Source organism: Typopeltis vanoorti, chromosome 24 (assembly GCF_054136105.1).
Source record: "Typopeltis vanoorti isolate ZY-2024b chromosome 24, IOZ_Tvanoo_1.0, whole genome shotgun sequence".
Lineage (NCBI taxonomy): Eukaryota > Metazoa > Arthropoda > Arachnida > Uropygi > Thelyphonidae > Typopeltis > Typopeltis vanoorti.
In genome coordinates this window covers 81,700,984-81,719,733 of record NC_143572.1, presented here as the reverse complement: position 1 = coordinate 81,719,733, position 18,750 = coordinate 81,700,984, and the positions used below count along the sequence as shown (strand labels likewise).

Here is an 18,750-nt window from a genome sequence, read left to right as displayed (position 1 = left end):
AGAAATAGACAACAGAATCAGCAAAGCTGGTATGGTGGGAAGTCAATTGAATAAATTCATATGGAATAAGAGAGAAATTAGTCGGAACACTAAATTAGCTGTATACAAGACAGTGTTCAAACCAGTTTTAACTTATGGATCTGAGAGCTGGGTCAGACGTAAATCACTTGACCAAAGACTAGAGACCACAGATATGAGAGTCCTGAGAAAGATTATAGGCGTGAACAGATGGCATCAATGGCAATATCATATTAAAAACAAGGATATTAGGAAAGAACTTGACATTGTTAGCATCCAGGAATGTGTTTGCAGAGCTAATCTGAGGTGGTGTGGTCACTTAAACAGAATGGGTGAGGAAAGATTAGCAAAACAAGTGTTCTCTGCTAGGTTGGCAGCAAAACGACCCAGAGCAAGACCAAGATATAGGTGAATTGATATGGTACAAAGTGCTTTAGACGATAGAAATATAAGATCTGATAATGTTGGAGTCTTAACAAGTAACAGACTGATTTGGAGGAAAATTGTAGATAGGAAATTAATAATGATGTAATTATTTTTCATGTAGTACTATCATATCCTGTACACCCCTTGAGGATACATGGCAGGAATTTGATGATGATGATATAATTAATTTTTTTATTTCTTGTACTATTTGTTGTGGGTCCTCATAGAATAGCTTCTGTTTTTCTTTTCTTCCTTCTTCTGGAGCATATACTATTCATTTTACCTCTATGTTTTTATCCTGACTATTAATATTAACTATTTATGTATTGCTATTGTACTCCGGCTTCAGTTCTATTTTTCATTATTCGATTTCCTTTTTTTGTTTTGTTTTGTTTCTGTTATGCTGCATATTTTCATGTTTCTTTGGGTTGTTTCTTGAATTCTTCCTCTTTTCCATTAATTGCTCTTACATTCCATTTTGCTAGTTTTATTACTGCATATCGTATTTTTTTCCTTTTATGTTTTCCATCTGATTCATATTTGGCTTGGTTTCTTGAACAGTATTGTTTTACGTCCAGTGACGGTTTGCTAGTCCAGTCACCAGACGCTTCCCACATTATCAGGGAATATTGATGTAGCCTTCATGCCTAGGCTGGCCCTTCTGGAAGACCATGCTTCCAACATACGTCACCTACATCTCCTGTTCACCACTCTGTCATGATGAAGTGTGGGTAGGATTTAGAGAAGTACATCATTATATAATGCATATTTCCCCATACATGCTCCTAATTTCCTTCACCTCACAGAATTTAAAATAAAAATTCCAATCCAAAAAATGCATACAGATAAAAATTCGTTAAGCAGGAATTCGTAAAGTGAGAACCACTTGTATTTTTTTTTTTTTTTACATTTTGTTTTTTATTAAAAAATGTGTACTTGGAAAAATATATATGTTAACCTCCCAACAGGTCAGAGCATCTATATACGTCCAGCAAAATCTGGATACGATGTGTGCTCTGTTGAAAGAACAGGTATAAGAAATGCAATGTGGACGTCATGTTCATTTGAACTTGCGATAAACCTTCATGCTGAAGAGAATTCCGATTATTGCTGCGTCTCATTTGCCAATAACAAGAAACGTGATTTCTTGATTCATGCTGGTTAACTGGACTTATATGGGATAGACAAAAAAATATAGAAATTTTTTTTTTTCCTTTTATTGCACAATTTTTAATGCTAGGACAAAATAAGAGAACCTTGCATACTTTATTCACTTGAATATTGCATTACCTTGAAAACGAATGCCATTTTGAAATTTATGTGCTAATTTTGTGTAGTCAACTGTACATTTTATTTGTTCTCGAAGAACGCAATTCAAGATATTTATTGTATTGTATTTTGGAAAAAAAAAAAACAGAAATGGGCTGTAGAATTTCTAGGTTATGTTGTTTTCATTTTTATTAAAAATCACATTTAGTACATTGCCTGAAGAATGAACTTTGATGACTTTGCTTTATAGATAATAATACGAAAATCTTCAATCATATCAAATGTGAAGTGAACATACTGTGAGATTAGAGGAATGTAGATATTTATAATACATTTACTATGAGTGGTGGTGGCAGCTCGATAAAACGAGGGGGAGGGGGTTGAATACTTCAAAACAAACGAAATTTTAATCAATTGCATATGTCTCAGATAATATCCTTATATATTTATGTTGCTTTCACTCACAAAGGGTTATTTTACAATGGTGAAGTAATGGTTTTTAAACTTTGACCATTATTTTACTGTGTCCATGTGTGCAAGGAATATGTTCATATCTAATTCATCCTCAGAATTATTCCTGAGGACATCTTCAGAATATAATATGGCCACATGGCTCTTTGCTTAGTTATTATTTTGCCACGATGCATATGGCAAAGAAAATCAGGTTTGTTAAAACAATCATTTTAAGAGAGATAATACTCTGTTATTTCCAATGAAAGTTTTACCGTTGTTTTTGTTCAACTATTCATTACAAATATTAAATTTCTAGATGAAAATTCATATATTAATTGTGATTAAATGTTAGATAATATTTTGAGAATATTTTATTTACTAAATGGAGTTTTAATTTAGCATTAATTACATAATTTTTCTTTACAGATTGTGAATGGTGTTCTGCATGAGACATTTTGCCTACTAATCCATTAAAACCAAGCTGATAAGCATCTATGTATGAAGACTTAAGTTGTAGAAAACATTTCATGCTGGATTTCTGAAATGAAAATCAAATAATTCTTATTAGGTTCCACTTCTAGAAGCATAATAGAAAACCATCAAAATGAGAATGGAATTGAAGACACAAATTCAAAAAGCAATGAGAATTCTCCTGCAACAGTGAAGATGGCTCAATCAAATTTCCTATTGAAATATCTTAATAGAGATGAAAATCGGGAAAAGTATTTTGTTTGTACGTCATCTAAATTGCATTTTTTTTTATCAGAATAATCTAAACTGACATCAGAACATGCATATTCAATCGGATAAAAAAATCTATGTGCAAAGTAAGCCACAAATCCTTCAAAAGATCAGAACACACGAGACAATTCAGAGCAATCAAACAATAACAGATTGCAGATGTAAACAGTCATGCTAAAAATGTCGGAAAACTTTCATCATTGTGACGACCTTAAAAGCATCAGAAAATGAACGTGGAAGAAGGAAAAGCATTCTTTCTGTACGACATGCCAGAAGAATTTCTTTTCAGCAAATCTTCAAGAGCATCTGAAAATGCCCTCAGTCAAGAAGGTATTTTCTTGTGAAAATTACAGCAAGACCTTTTACTTGTTTACACACCTGAAGAGGCACAAGGCTACAGTGAAGTGCACTGAAAATCTGTTGACATGTGAAATATGCGACGCGGTTTTCAAGTTAATATTATTTCAAGATACGCAAACTTGTGCTTCTTGATTCAGAACACTTTCAATTGCGAAAAAATGCAAGATAACATATTGCTTATAGTCTTGTCTTCAAACACAGATAAAACTGGCTCATTCTTGGAAATATTTTCATTTTTCTGAAGTAAAAAAAAGTTTTCCTATTTTAGTTCTTTTTGAGCTGAATTTGAGAAATTGTGAACACTACAAATATTTCCCAATTAAATTAGCAGACATACAGAGCACAAATACAGCTTACCACAAATGAATCTGTAAAGTTCCTAGTGGAGAAAGGCATGCTTCATGTGATGTGAGAAACAAATCATTTTCCTCAATGGCATTTCTTAAAACATGTTCTTCACATGAGTGAGAGCCTGATTTAATCTCAAATATGCCACAAGACATTTGCTCTCTCTCAGAAAGTAAAATCCCAAATATTGTTCACTTGCCAAGGAAACCTTTCACCTGTGAAATATGTGACAGAGTATTTTTTGGTAAAGTAAAGCTTTTGTTTCACATCTGAGCGATTCATGAGAAAGAAGCCATTTCAGTGTGAAAAATTTGTAGGAAATCATGTCTATAAACAAAATCTCAGATTTCACATTGAAGAAAACACATTTTATCATGTATCTAGATCTTCATGTACTGAATGAACAAAAGTTTTTTTCATGTAAAATACATGGCAAACAATATTCTCCATCATAAAAACCACATCAAGAGGCACATTACTCATTTACATCTGAAATCTGTTACAAGAAATTCTTCAGTTCGTGTCACCTGAGAAGTTACGAAAGAGTTCACATCAAAGAGAAACTGATTCCATGTAAAATAAAATTCCCAACAAGGTTTTCAGACAGACCGAGTGTGTATAGTCGTCGAACTGCATACTCGTGAGAATCCTTTCACTTGTCCTGTGGTAGCCTAGGTTTTCGCCTATACATTCCGATAAAAGGCAACAAAATGCACCTGAATCAGACTACAATAAACATGAGAAGGCACACTAGAGATAGCTCCTTTGCTTTCAAAATCTGTCACGAAAAATGCCTCAACTCGTTTAACCTAAAAAAGCACAAAAGAATTCACACTGGACAAAAACAGTTTCCATGCGAAATTTGTAACAAGAGGTTTTCACACAGTTCGGATTTGAAAAGTCATCTAAGAGTTCATACTGGTAAGAAACCTTTTCTATGCGAAATTTGCAACAAGAAATTTTCAGTCAGTTCGGATCTCAAGAAGCATCTAAGAGTTCATACTGGTGAGAAACCTTTTCTATGTGAAATTTGCAACAAGGAGTTTTCAGTTAGTTCGAGTCTGAAAAGTCATATAAGAGTGCATACTGGTGAGAAACCTTTTCTATGTGAAATTTGCAACAAGGAGTTTTCAGTTAGTTCGAGTCTGAAAAGTCATCTAAGAGTTCATACTGGTGAGAAACCTTTTTTATGCGAACTTTGCAACAAGAGGTTTCCAAACAGTTTGAGTCTAAAAATACATCTAAGAGTTCATACTGGTGAGAAACCTTTTTTATGCGAAATTTGCAACAAGATGTTCCCAAACAGTTCGAAGCTTGAAAGACATCTAAGAGTGCATACTGGTGAGAAACCTTTTCTATGCGAAATTTGCAGCAAGGAGTTTTCATATAGTTCGGGTCTGAAAACTCATCTAAGACTCCATACTGGTGAGAAACCTTTTCTATGCGAAATTTGCAACAAGAAATTTTCAGTCAGTTCGGACCTCAAGAAACATCTAAGAATTCATACTGGTGAGAAACCTTTTCTATGTGAAATTTGCAACAAGAAGTTTTCAAAGAGTGGGGGTCTGAAAATACATCTAAGAGTGCATACTGGTGAGAAACCTTTTCTATGTGAAATTTGCAACAGGAAGTTTTCAATCAGTTCGAGTATGAAAAAGCATCTAAGAGTTCATACTGGTGAGAAACCTTTTCTATGTGAAATTTGCAACAAGGAGTTTTCAGTTAGTTCGAGTCTGAAAAGTCATCTAAGAGTTCATACTGGTGAGAAACCTTCTTTATGCGAACTTTGCAACAAGAGGTTTCCAAACAGTTCGAAACTGAAAAGACATCTAAGAGTGCATACTGGTGAGAAACTTTTTCTATGCGAAATTTGCAACAAGAAATTTTCAATTAGTTCGAGTCTGAAAAAACATCTGAGAGTTCATACTGGTGAGAAACCTTTTCTATGTGAAATTTGCAACAAGGGGTTTTCAGTTAGTTGGAATCTGAAAAGTCATCTAAGAGTGCATACTGGTGACAAACCTTTTCTTTGTGAAATTTGCAAAAAGAGGTTTTCACACAGTTCGAGTCTAAAGAGACATTTAAGAATACATACTGATGGAAACCGTTTCACTTATCCAAAGTGCTGAAAACGTTCTCGTTTAATGAATCTCTGGTGACCCACTGAAGAATTCAACATAGCTAATGAGTGGTATTTGATATGCACAATTATACAATTCCATTTGTCTAAGTCGTCCTTTAAAGCTTAACTTAAAGTATTGCTTGTGAATTGGTTTTTTTTTTTCCCGAAAATAACATACCTTGGTGAGGAGCGCTCCTTTTCCTAGTGACACTTGAGTTTTAAAATGATCATACTTGCGTTGATTGAAGGAAAATTCATCGTAAATTTATGAAAACAGTGGCAGCTGAATGGGTTTTAATATCACACAAAAATTGAACTCTTGTAGACGTTAATGTTATACGTTGAATAAAGGTGCAGTATCAGGAACCTGCTGAAAACTAGCAGGGATTTTCCGAAGTCAATTCAAGGGTTCCCTATTTTTTCTTTGCATAATTTTTGCTATTAATTTCGAAATAAAATTCATTTGAAGGAATGGATACACTGTTTTTTGACTACCTGCGATTTCTTTTTTTTAAAGTATTCGATCGGTTCCTCGCATGTTTAATTAAATGAAAAGAGAACAAAAAGTCATTTCAAAGGAGTGTTTGAAGAGTTTCTTTTTTCTCGCATGAGCATAGCAAGATGAAAAATATTTCAGATCACTGATTATATTTTTCTGTGAGAATTCTCGGGTGAATTTTCTACATGCTAATGTCTAGTAACCATGACAAGTTTTGCCAAACCTTTTAAGTGTAGCCACACTATCCCTCATCCTTTGAAGTTCATATGTATAAAGACTGTCAGACTACTTAAGAACACGAAAGTAATGAAAGTTCGGAAACAGCAGCAGCTAGTACGCAACTTCAATATATGCGTTTTAGATTTTTTCATCATAAATATCAAAGGACATTTTAAATGAATAAAATTATAGTTGATTAGTTTTATTATTTTCATTATTATTATTATTTTTAATTTAGTGTGAAATGAGAATTGTATTCATTTGGTTTGCAGAAAATTTATTATGCATATAATGTGATTACAAATTGTATTTGCTGAGGAATTTCTGGTGATGTTCGCTTTCGGAAATTTAATAAAATGCAGTTATTTTTGTAAAGTTGTGAGAATATTTTAAAAACATAATTGCTTCTAACAAATACTCATTTTAATGTATAAGCTTTTTAAAAAATTAGAATAAATAGGTTTCGGATATGACAATGTGTCTCTGGGGATATAACTGAAATGCCATTCTAAAGAAGCAAATTAGTTAAAGTAATCGTGCAAATTTTCGATTCTCTACTTTCGAATAAGACCTGTACTTCCTCCTTGACTTTTTCTGGGTGGGATCACTACCCAGACCAGTTTCAATCTTTTTTTGAGCTCTCCTCAGTGAGTAGCTAGACCCTAAATACCAAGGTTTTAATAGAGACCTCAATAAAGGTTGAAACCGGTCTGGGTAGTGACCCCACCCATAATGTATTGTAGTGTACATCTCTTAGTGAGATGTGTTTTACATTATGGGAAATATCAAGAATAGTGATCAGAGCATTACCTACCTTTACAATGAGTTATCCTGGTGTTGCACTACATTTATACTTGAACTACGTTCAGGCACAAACTTAACTATTTGCTTACTTGGGATTAGGAGTAAAATAACCAAGTTTATAAAATGATTGAAACCTGTTTTTGCATGCCACCCGTTTTAACACTCTACTTTCAAGAGGATGTAAAAGCACCATAGGTGTTTTCCTGCACTAGTGATGAGAGAAAGTCCCAATCACAATGCCACCGATGTGTCATCCCACAATGACACCTCTCTCTAAGTAACTGAATTCACGTCGTCTTGCCGTATCCCCTATATTCAACTGCTATGGTGATATACTGTTAATACCAGTACACAGTATTTTATGTTATTAATAAACCAGGAATGTTTCATAAATCAAATTACAGGGTTTCTGGAAAATCATTGGAATACAGTGTATACAGTTTGAACCATTTCAAATGAAAGTACACAACTCCACATATTTGAAGCATTGAAAGAAATTCCGTTGTAATATTCATAGAAAGTTAGCTTATTCAAGTCATTCTGAAAAAACTCTGTCTATTTTATTTATTCTTGTCATCTCAAATTAGCATTACCAGCAAACAACTTAATATCTCCCATTAAATTCCTTCAGTATCATTAAATTTTGTAATAATATTGTAATGAAGGGCTGTTAAGGGTCAAAGCCATATACTTGAGAGAAGACCTTCACATAGCCTTTAAAGGAATGTGGAGAACCGACCAGGACTTCTCCCCTAATGTCCATTCCTCACCTTCTTGTGGTGCATCCTGTTAGATATCTACCTGGATACTGAACAAACAATGATGGGCTGACAATTTAGGATTTAGTCGACCATTTTGTATTCTTATTGGCTTAAACCACAAGTACAATGATGGTACAATATGACAGAATTTCATGCAGGCTGCTGCATCGCTCAGTTAATTGTTTTCTCCAGGGAACCAAAACAAACAGCTAAAATTCAGCTACTAGAACCAATCATAAAACACACCAATTCCACATCATCAGAGTTCAAAATCGGTAGTATTAAAATAAGAACCTTAAATGGCAAAGAAATGAAGCTAGATGAGGAATTAAATAAGAACCAGATCGACAAAATATGATTCACTTAAACATAAAATAAAAACTGGTGTGATCTTTCTGAACAATAAATAAAAATGTTATATTCAGGCAATTACAATAAAAGAAAAGGAGCATCCAAAGGGGACATGAAAACTGGCGAAAAAAGATATCCTTGAAGTATGGAGTAATCACTTCAAAAAAATTGCTAAAAGAAACAAGCAGTGATAGCACAATGGAAAAAAGCACTCAACAGGCATGCAGTAAGGAACACATTCATGTTAGTGCCTACCGTCCCTGAGAAGGTTAAACTACCTTAGAATCGGAGGAATTTTTCAGGCTTTAGAGAAAGCAGATGACACAATGAAAAATGAAAAGTTGGGGATCTAAATAGCAGAGTAGGAAATGATTGTCAGACATACAAATATTTTGGGAAAATTAGGAGAAAAGAGCAAAGCTAATAATAATAGCAAATACCTGTTGGAATTTTTCTCAGAACATGGACTGGTTATTACTAACACAATGTCCCAACATAAAAATGTGCACAAATTCACATGGAGGAAAGAGTCAAGAAATAAGAAAAGACTCATTGACTATGTTATGGTTGATAGTGATGTTTTCTCCCTTGTGGGGCACCCCACAGTTTACAGAGGATTTCCAATAGCAAATGATCATAGTTAATATTGAGCAGGATAAAATTGAATTTCGTATTGAAAAGAAGACATGTAAGAAAGTTTTAATGCGAATGAAACTTGAGCAGCTCTGAGATGTGAACTGTCGACTAAAATATATAAACATTATTTAAGAAAAAATGAAACACTTCATGAACAGGAAACAAACCTTGGAGATTCAGTGGAAACCGCAGAAGAAAACACTAATTGATTTATTCAGAGAGACATTTGTGAGGTTGTCTTCAAGGATAGAAAAATCCGAACTGCATGGTGGATACAGGAAGTTAAATAGGCAGTGAAGGAAAAGAAGAACGCATATCGAAATTCCCTGGCAATTAAGTCAGCTTGTGCTCTTAGAGAATACAGAGACCAATGTAAGAAAGCTAAACAAAAGTCTTGGGAAGAACAGAAGATAAACATCAAGAAGTTGGCAAGATATTCAGGAGGTTGAAAAAGCTCATAAATGGAGAAAGGGTGCTGTAAAATGAATTGGAGATGATAAAGGGAATATGAAAACTGGCAAAAAAACATATCCTTGAAGTATTAATTATATTTGAAAATATCGCTAAATGAAACAAGCAATGATTAAAAACACTCAACAGACATGCAGTCACGAATACATATCCATAATCGAAGTAGAAAAAGCCATCAAAAGGTGTGAAAAGTGGGAAGGCAGAGTAGTGAGATTTGACCAGAAATACTCGAATATTATTATTATCTGAGCCATCCAGGGAGTCAAGGACTCATACCCAACCCCAGCTATCATACCTTCCCTTAAATTCGTTTACACTAGATGCACCCACAACCCCTAAGGGCAAATTATTCCACTCACTCACTACTCTCTGAGAGAAAAACCTAGCTCTTACTCCTTTCTTGACTGAGAACAACCTTCTCAACTTACCCATTTCTTGACTGAGAACAACCTTCCCAAGTATGGAGATATAAAAGTCTTACAGTGGCTGCATTGCATAGTTCAGAAAGTCTGGACAGCAGGACGAATTCGAGATGATTGGAGTAGATCACTCACAGTACCCACATATAAAAAGAAAGATGAAACTGAATGTGAGAATTCCAGAGGTATTTCTCTATTGAGTGTTCCTGGTATGATTTATGTTCGTTAGTATACGTGAGAAACGGTCGAGAAGGATTGCGGAAGAAAACCTTTGTGAAGAACAAGCTGGATTCAGGTCAAATAGAGGCTGTCACTATCAGAATGTCACTTCATAAGTAGTTGAGAAATCATCTGAATATAACGAAGTTCTGTATTTAAGTTTTGTAGATCTGGAAAAGGCATATGAGAAAGTGCCAAGAGAGAAGCTGATCAATACGGTTATATGGTGTCAGTGGAGTATTATATCATGAAATAGTCTCTATTTGAGTTGTAAATCAGCAGGTAGAATAGAAGGAAATACAGGAAGATGGTCGCTTCATGTTAAAGCTGGTGTTAGAAAATGAAGTAAATTATCTCCTCTGTTATTCATTATCTATACTGAATATAAAAATAAAAGGTTATCATGGATGAGAAGTGCATATTAAAATTGTAATACCATTGATATTACATTGAAATATATGATGGATACGAAGCGTATGGGAATGCATATTTGATCCATAATGGTCGTTATGATGGTTAAAATTTATATCAAAATTGGATATGTTAACGTCAGCTCTTTGCTTTATACGGATGATGTTATACTTCAAAACAAACCTGCTGCAAGTCTGCAAAATTCTCTGACTAAATTGAATAACTGTTGTAATACATTTGGTATCAAGGTCAGCAATACCAAGACAAAGAAAATGAAAATAGGCTGAAGCATAGAAAATAAAAACTTCATTGTGAATGGAGAACCTGTGGAACAAGTGAAACATTTCAGCTACTTAGACACGATTTTAGTGAAGTTGGTAAATTAAATATGGAAATAGACAACAGATTCAAGAAAGATGGTATGATAAGAAGCGAATTGAATACATTAATATGGATTAAGTGAGAAATTATAAAACGCTAAATTAGCTGTATACAAGACAGTGTTCAATCCAATTTTAACTTATGGATCTGAGACCTGCACCAGAAGTAAAACACTTCACCTGGAGACAACAGATATGAAAGTCCTCAGAAAGATTATGGGCATAATCAGATTCCGTCAATGGCAATATCATATTAAAGACTAGGATATTAGGAAAAAAATTAACATTGTCAGCATTCAGGAATGCGTTAGCAGAGCTTATATCAGATAGTATAGTCAGCTCTTTAACGCTTAAACAGAATGGGAAAGAAAAGATTAGAAAAACAAGTTGGCAGGAAAAAGACCAACAAGAGGACCAAGATATAGATGGATTGATACTGTAAAACTTGCCTTAGAAGACAGAAATATGAGATCCGATAACGTCTTGACAGTTAATAGGTTGATTTGGAGGAAAATTGTAGATAGGAAGTTAGTAATGATGTAAACCCTCAAGGGATGTACAGGAAGTTGATGATGATTATACTGTAACGAGCCTTTGTTAAAATAATGTGGATCATCACGTCATCATGTAGTGATATTATTGTTAGTTATAACCTTTGGCTGTTTAATGGTAGCTATGTATGACACCATATAGGGAAATGACTATGAGCAAGGTGGTTTCTCCTTGCCTTCCCTGCTGCACTATATCCCATGACTGTAGCTTGTGTGTTCACGTGGCCGGTTTGTCTGCTTGTAGAATGAAAAACCCAGATAAACTGGGGAGAAACCCCGTTGTCCACGCGCAAGACCGGCTAACTTGGCTATGACTGAGAAAAATCCTTAAGTTCCTCACGTCGGCGACGGGAGTCGAATCGAGGACACTCCTTTCCCAGGCATGCGGTTGCGAAGCGCATAACCACTAAGCTAACAGCGCGGACGTAGCGATATTAACTCATGTTAAATTAGTAAGATTGATTATAAAAATTGTGAAGAATTTCAAGAATTGATTTAGATAGAATTTCAAAAAACATTCCAAAAATGACATCGTCATGTCCGAAGGTCAATAAGTGATAACAGTGAAGAATTCTAAGACCTGAGAACGCAATACGTTACCATTTTTGAGAGATGCGCTAATGCGCACAAGGGAAGACCGAGGGGATATAAAGCAAAGAGCTGTATATTGCTGTCAATTTGACTATATCTTGCCTATACCAAAATTGTCTGTAAGAAATTCCGCGAGAAATCAGGAATGTCTTTATGTTTATGAGATAATGTATATTAATGTTGAATTAGGCTTAAACAACATATATGCCTAATATTTGGTTAATGTTATGCTAGATTGTGAATTAGCTTATAACTAAGGTTTTATAACTAAATTAGAAAGAATTTAGACTAGCAAGAGAATTGTAATGACAATGTATACATGTGTGAATATGAATTATTCCATAAATATTGCCTTTTGACTTAATTAAATGAACACCCCATTGGACTGATTCTGTCAATGCAGTATCCTAAAAACTTCGAACCTCCATAAGATAGAAGTTTGTGGGATTTATAATTAAGCCACAACTAGTTTAAAGTAAGGATAAATATAAGCAGCGAATATAAATTATATCTACTTTGTCTTTGATATAAGATCTTATACTCTCGCACACTATATATACTCCAACCTGCACAGTCGTAAAACAAATAAATTTGTTACATTATAGAGCGGTGGGAAATAATAGACAGTGGAAATAGGTAGATTGCAGCAGCCTGACAATTCCCGAATATTAAGTAAAGAGAAAAAAGACAAGGCAGAGTTAAAACAGGGTAGTAGAAAGAATTAAATAGCACAGCCAACGACGGGATTTTTCCTATAAAAGTATTACAACAGGATTGAACGTGTATAATAATATAACGTAGCTATTAGAGTACAGTGATCACAAATGCTTGAGTTATTGTATTATTGATGGTACAAGCAGAACACTACTTTGGCAATTTTCCCTTACACCGCTGTTGTTTATGTTGTTCCAGTCTGATATTGCCGAGCAGGTGCGTGTTAAACTTATCTGAATATGATATAGGATATATACGGCTTTGAGGTGCTGAGCCTTTTCCATGCCATTTTAATTCCCCCCCCCCAATACTCCTGAAAAATGATAAAAATAATACACTATCCGATACACCACCGTGCTTTCTGAATTATTTTGCCTTCTTTGCGGCACTAAAGTGCTATCTAAGCTTGCAAACCAATGCGTGTGCAGTATCCACACTAGAAAAATAAATCTTCTTATTGTGCTATCTTCTATAGAAGGTCAGCGACCATCTTGGAGAACAAACTGCGCTCTTGTGCTAATCTGCACTGCTCTTTCTTGTCCACGTCTTGATGTTGTCAAACCATGATATTCTTTTTCTTCCTCTAGTTCCTTTGCCATCAATTCTTCCTACCAAAATAGTTTGTAGAAGTTGGTATTTGCTGTTTCTCATGATGTGGCCAAGATATGATGTTTTTCGTTTCTTGATTATTTGTACCAGATGTTTAACTTTGCCAATGGATATTAAGACATCTTCATTGGTAATTTTTTCTGTCTCTGATATCTTTAGCATTCTTCTGTATAGCCACATCTCAAAGGCTTCGATTTTCTTGATGGTTGTAGCCTTCAATATCCATGTTTCAACTCCATAGAGCAGAATAGACCACACGTAGCATTTCGGCATTCGGCATCTGACTTCCATGTTTAGGTCTTTATTGCAGAATAGTGTTCTCATTTTCATGAAGGACTGCCGTGCAACTTCAATCCTTGTCTTTATATCTATTTCTGGATCCCACCATTCATTGAGCAAGCAACCAAGATATTTATATCTTGACACTTGATCAGTATTTTTCCCAGTGAGTGTCAGTTTCATTGATAAGGCTGGATGTTTGCTGATGATCATGTATTTTGTCTTGTTGATGTTTATATTTATTCCCATTCTTTAGCTTTCTATGTATATGCTGTCAATGAGTTTTTGGAGATCCATAGTATTATCTGCAATTAGCACGGTGTCATCTGCATATCGTAGGTTGTTGACAATCTTTCCATTTATTGTGATTCCCTCTGGACATTCTTCCAATGCTTTTTTAAAGATTACCTCTGCATATATGTTGAACAGGAGTGGTGAGAGCACACATCCTTGTCTCACTCCTCTTTTGATGTTAATATCACTGGTGGTAATGCTGTCTATTTGAACGGTAGCTGACTGATTCCAATACAGATTTGATATTATTCTTATGTCTTGTTCGTCTAGCCTTATTTGTTGTAGGACTTCTATTAAGTTAGTGTGTCTGACTTTGCCGAATGCTTTTTTCAAAATTTATGAAACACATAAAGACAGATTTCTGTTTTTCTATGCATTTTTGTATCAATATTTGGGTACAAAAATTGGCCTCTCCAGTACCAAAACCATTCCGAATGTCGAATTGTGTTTCACTTAGAGTTTCTTCACTTTTTCTATAAATGCGATTCTGAATTACTTTCAAAAATATTTTTAATGTTTGGCTCATTAGACTAATAAGTCAGTGGAATTCGCTTTGAGTTTCTTTGGGACAATGAATAAATAAATAAATAAATTTATTAATTTGATTTACCTGCTTGATAAATTCGTTTCATTCTGCATTTCTGGTTAAGTTTACATAAAAAGCATTCAATTGTAGAGAAATTTCTCTTTTGGTTATGGAAAACTTTATATACAAAGTCAGTTTTGTTTTCCTCTTTAACTTGTATTTGAATTCTATTGTTTTACAATATTGTGCTGATCACGTTTGCCCCAAAAATGAATTTTATACCATGGAAATCATATTCTCACTTAAATTGCACGAGGTTTGTAAGATGACTTATATATGAAGTGGTATTTCCATTCAAAAAACTTATATATGAAGTGGTATTTCCATTCAAAAACCTCATTGGCCTTATATCAGTAGTGCCTCTTAGGTAGGCTGACCATATGTACCGTTTTGAAAAGGGACAGTACCGTTTTTTTTTCGATATTTATTATTATTATTATTCATGATACCTCCAAGGAGTCCGAAGACTCATCGCGGGATGACACCAAAATGTAAATTTTGTCCCGTTTTTAATAAAAACTATAAATATACTTTAATATTATTCAATTATAACTTATTATTCATAACCTATAATCTTACATCAATATCATGGGTACAAGTAATTTGTATAATCAGGTAGTCGCACTGTTCGCTACCAAATATCGATATCTGCAGTGATTTGTTCAGAGTAAATAAAAAAAATGCATCTAGACAACAGTTGCATGTCTCAGATGCTGTGTCTGTTTTGCTGTACCGTTAGTTTTTGTTTTTCCTGTATGCTGACCGCTGGCTTTGTTATTAATGCCTATAGCTTAAATTTCATATTTTTTAAAGTTTTATGCCTATCCTGGGAATATCAGAGAGGCGAAACTGCAGTTTTAATGACAATCTCCAGAAAGTATTGAAAATTATTAAACTGGACAAGCTGTGTAGCAATATGGAACCAAAGTGGTATGAGTAATAGTGTGGCCACTATGAACATGATCAAGCTCAAGATAAGATAGGGATTCGTGACATGATTGGTTGTGCAGATGATGACGTCATTGTGCGTGTAACGTCATGAGTTTGGAATTTTCTGGGAGCCATCTGTGTGTGTGACGTCACGTTGTTTGTTTTATTCGTGAATGGAATTGTGGGTGGCGATTCGAGATAAGGATTCGTGTTGTGATTGGTGTGGCAGAATGAACAAAAATAGGGGTAGAGTGTATGGTGAAGTGACGTCTGTGTCATAGTTGTGTGTTGTTATCAGATGTAGATAAGTGACGTCTTTTGTTAGTTGTAAATAAGTGATGTTATTGTTTTGAATGGAAAAGGAAGATATATTAATGGATAAGGATTCGTACAGTGATTGATGGGACACTATGAACAAAACAGGGTAGGGTGAAAGGGGGAAGCGAGGTCCATGTCATGGATTTGTGTGTGTTCTGAGATGTAGATAAGTAAATGGTTTGTGTATGTAATTGTGGGTGAAGAAGAGTGATAACCTAGAGTTTGGAATATTTGGGATGTCGTTCGGGTCCGCAAATCTGTCAGGGACTTCACGTGGTGGTTTGGTTCGCATTAAGCATTGTGGGTAATATTTAGAGATAAGGAATCGTGACGTTTTGTGTTTGGAAATTTCTGGGGAACATATGTTTTTGAGCTAAGATATCTTGGAATTTCCCAGGGTGACAAACATGCATCATTGTCGTCAAGTTATGTCTTTGGTTGTCTATAGATGGCAGTACCAATTTTCAAAAACAGTTAACAGTATTTCTTTTCTGTTAAAGACTATGGGAATTCATAAGCAGAATAGATATGGCGGTAGCGTTTAGGCTTTTCTAAATAATTAATTATACGTGGGTCCCTCAAACACACTTTTTTTCATAACTCACACATATTTTATTCAATATTCATATTCTAATTCATACTTTATTCATAACTCATCCAAATATTTTGATTTGCCTAAAATTTAAGATCTTATAGTTCAATAAAATTAATAAATTGTGTGTGAATTCACTGTGATTTCAAAAGTGATCTTACTTAAATTTGCATAATAGATCAACGACACCATTTGTTTATTTAATTTTACACATTTATTTTCACAGATATTATTTACAATATCATATGCAGGAATATGAATTTACAGACATCACCATTATCTATGATGTATTTCTTGTCGTAACATTTCTCTGATGAGTTCGAACACTGAAGAAGAAATCAGCAGACGCTGTTGATAATGCTTTCTGTAAAAATCTTCTATTTTACAAAAGAAGTGCCATGTTACATAAACACAGATCAAGGAAAAGAGTTTTGCAAAAATAAAGTTCGTGCATTGTTTAAGAACCATAATGTTCATTTCTACATGACCAGAAGCGAAATGAAGCACCCATTGCAGAAAGATTTATCAGAACATTGAAAACAAAGATCTACAAATGGATGACGTATACTAAAAGTAAAAGTTATACGATTGTGTTGCCGATCGTTGTACCTACTTAAACCTCACACCACACCACACTATCGGTATGGTGTGAGGAAGTTAACCTTCACAACGAGGATCGTGTTTAGAAATATTTGTACTGAACCCAAGAGGAAGCTAACAAACGAAAATTTCACCTAGATGATAGTGTGGTTTAAGTTATAATACCAACAAATTTAGAAAAGGGTTTTGGGATAACTAGACACGAGAATTCTTCACTATTGCTCAGGAAATTAATAGAAACCCTCTAGTATATACAGTTCACAGTCGGGACGGAGAGATAGTGAACGGATCTTTCTATGAACCTAAACTGCAAAATGCTGATATATCCAATGAACTTCGGGAAGACGTGTATCTAATCGAACAAGTACTTAAACAGTGCAAGCAGAAAGAAAAGCTTCAGTATTTTGTTAAGTGGCTTGGTTATCCCTGATCGTATAATTCTTGGGTTCGTAGCGAAGATGCTTTACTCAACCCTTCCCAGTAACGCCAGTACGAAAATGTTTCCTACTAACTCCCAAATGAGATTTCAAGTAGAATTACCACACGGGATCAGACTTAAAGATAAATGGGAAGTTGCTCTTGACGAAATTCATCTTCCGGGAGATTTTAATAACATCGATTTCGGTTACGATGAGTTCCATATGATACGTGGATTTGGAGGAGGAGGAGGAGTCAACATTATCGGCAACAACAACAACCACAACATCACAGGCAATACTGTTTGCGAAAAGCCTAAAGAAAGATTTTACAAAGTGTACAAAATTCCTCATAGCAGTTAGAATTCTTCCTCTCAATTCTTCAAGCAGTATTTGATGTCAGTTCTGTTATTACTGGAAAAAAGAGCCCAAACAACACCATTTTTTTAACAGTCCCAAAAGAGTATAACCTTTTGGGACTAACTCCCAAATGAGATTTCAAGTAGAATTACCACACGGGATCAGACTTAAAGATAAATGGGAAGTTGCTCTTGACGAAATTCATCTTCCGGGAGATTTTAATAACATCGATTTCGGTTACGATGAGTTCCATATGATACGTGGATTTGGAGGAGGAGGAGGAGTCAACATTATCGGCAACAACAACAACCACAACATCACAGGCAATACTGTTTGCGAAAAGCCTAAAGAAAGATTTTACAAAGTGTACAAAATTCCTCATAGCAGTTAGAATTCTTCCTCTCAATTCTTCAAGCAGTATTTGATGTCAGTTCTGTTATTACTGGAAAAAAGAGCCCAAACAACACCATTTTTTTAACAGTCCCAAAAGAGTATAACCTTTTGTTTCCCAAGGAGGCCCCAGGGTTGGGCCTTGTAATGGGTTTTAATCAGATTGGTGTTAAACTGAAAGGTGCAATCATTGGGAAATTTCCATTTGATATAAAGAGGGGTGTGTAGCCGCATATTTTGTTTATTCTTATTTAATCCAAGTACAGATAGTTGGTGATACATGTGCACCATTGTTACGAGTTGTTCAGTGCAGTACCAAGTGTTCCTTCGTTTTTGCTCACCCTGATTATTATCCGTTACGCAAACAAACATTTCAGTCAATTAGCATGGAAATTCGTTCTGACAGTGGCGAACTGTTCCACTTTCGTGGAGGCAAGACAATAGTTAAATTATACTTCTGACAATTGAAGGATGACTGATTATCACAGATATTACACACTACAGGTAGGTGTGGCTCAGGTATTTACGGGACCCCCAATACAGCGTGGGTACGGATTAGGTAGCATTTTCGGAAGTCCCTTCTCCTTTCTAAGTCCACTTTTAAAACCTGCAG

The 18,750-nt window shown here is 34.8% G+C and overlaps 1 protein-coding gene and 1 long non-coding RNA gene across 2 annotated transcripts in view; both read left to right on the top strand.

Annotated features, from left to right (window-relative positions):
- LOC150093466 (uncharacterized) overlaps window positions 1-3,821 on the top strand; it is a 32,468-nt gene extending 28,647 nt beyond the window's left edge. Inside the window, exon 3 of the long non-coding RNA XR_016550409.1 lies at window positions 2,593-3,821. This is a non-coding gene — a long non-coding RNA (uncharacterized LOC150093466). The remainder of the gene's footprint in view (window positions 1-2,592) is intronic.
- Window positions 3,822-3,823: 2 nt separating this feature from the next.
- Window positions 3,824-18,750, top strand: part of LOC150093465 (uncharacterized) — a 57,673-nt gene continuing 42,746 nt past the window's right edge. The window contains exon 1 of the mRNA XM_090413626.1: window positions 3,824-5,737. Within this exon, the coding sequence (XP_090269752.1) occupies window positions 4,326-5,737 (1,412 nt within the window). The 5' untranslated portion in view covers window positions 3,824-4,325. The remainder of the gene's footprint in view (window positions 5,738-18,750) is intronic.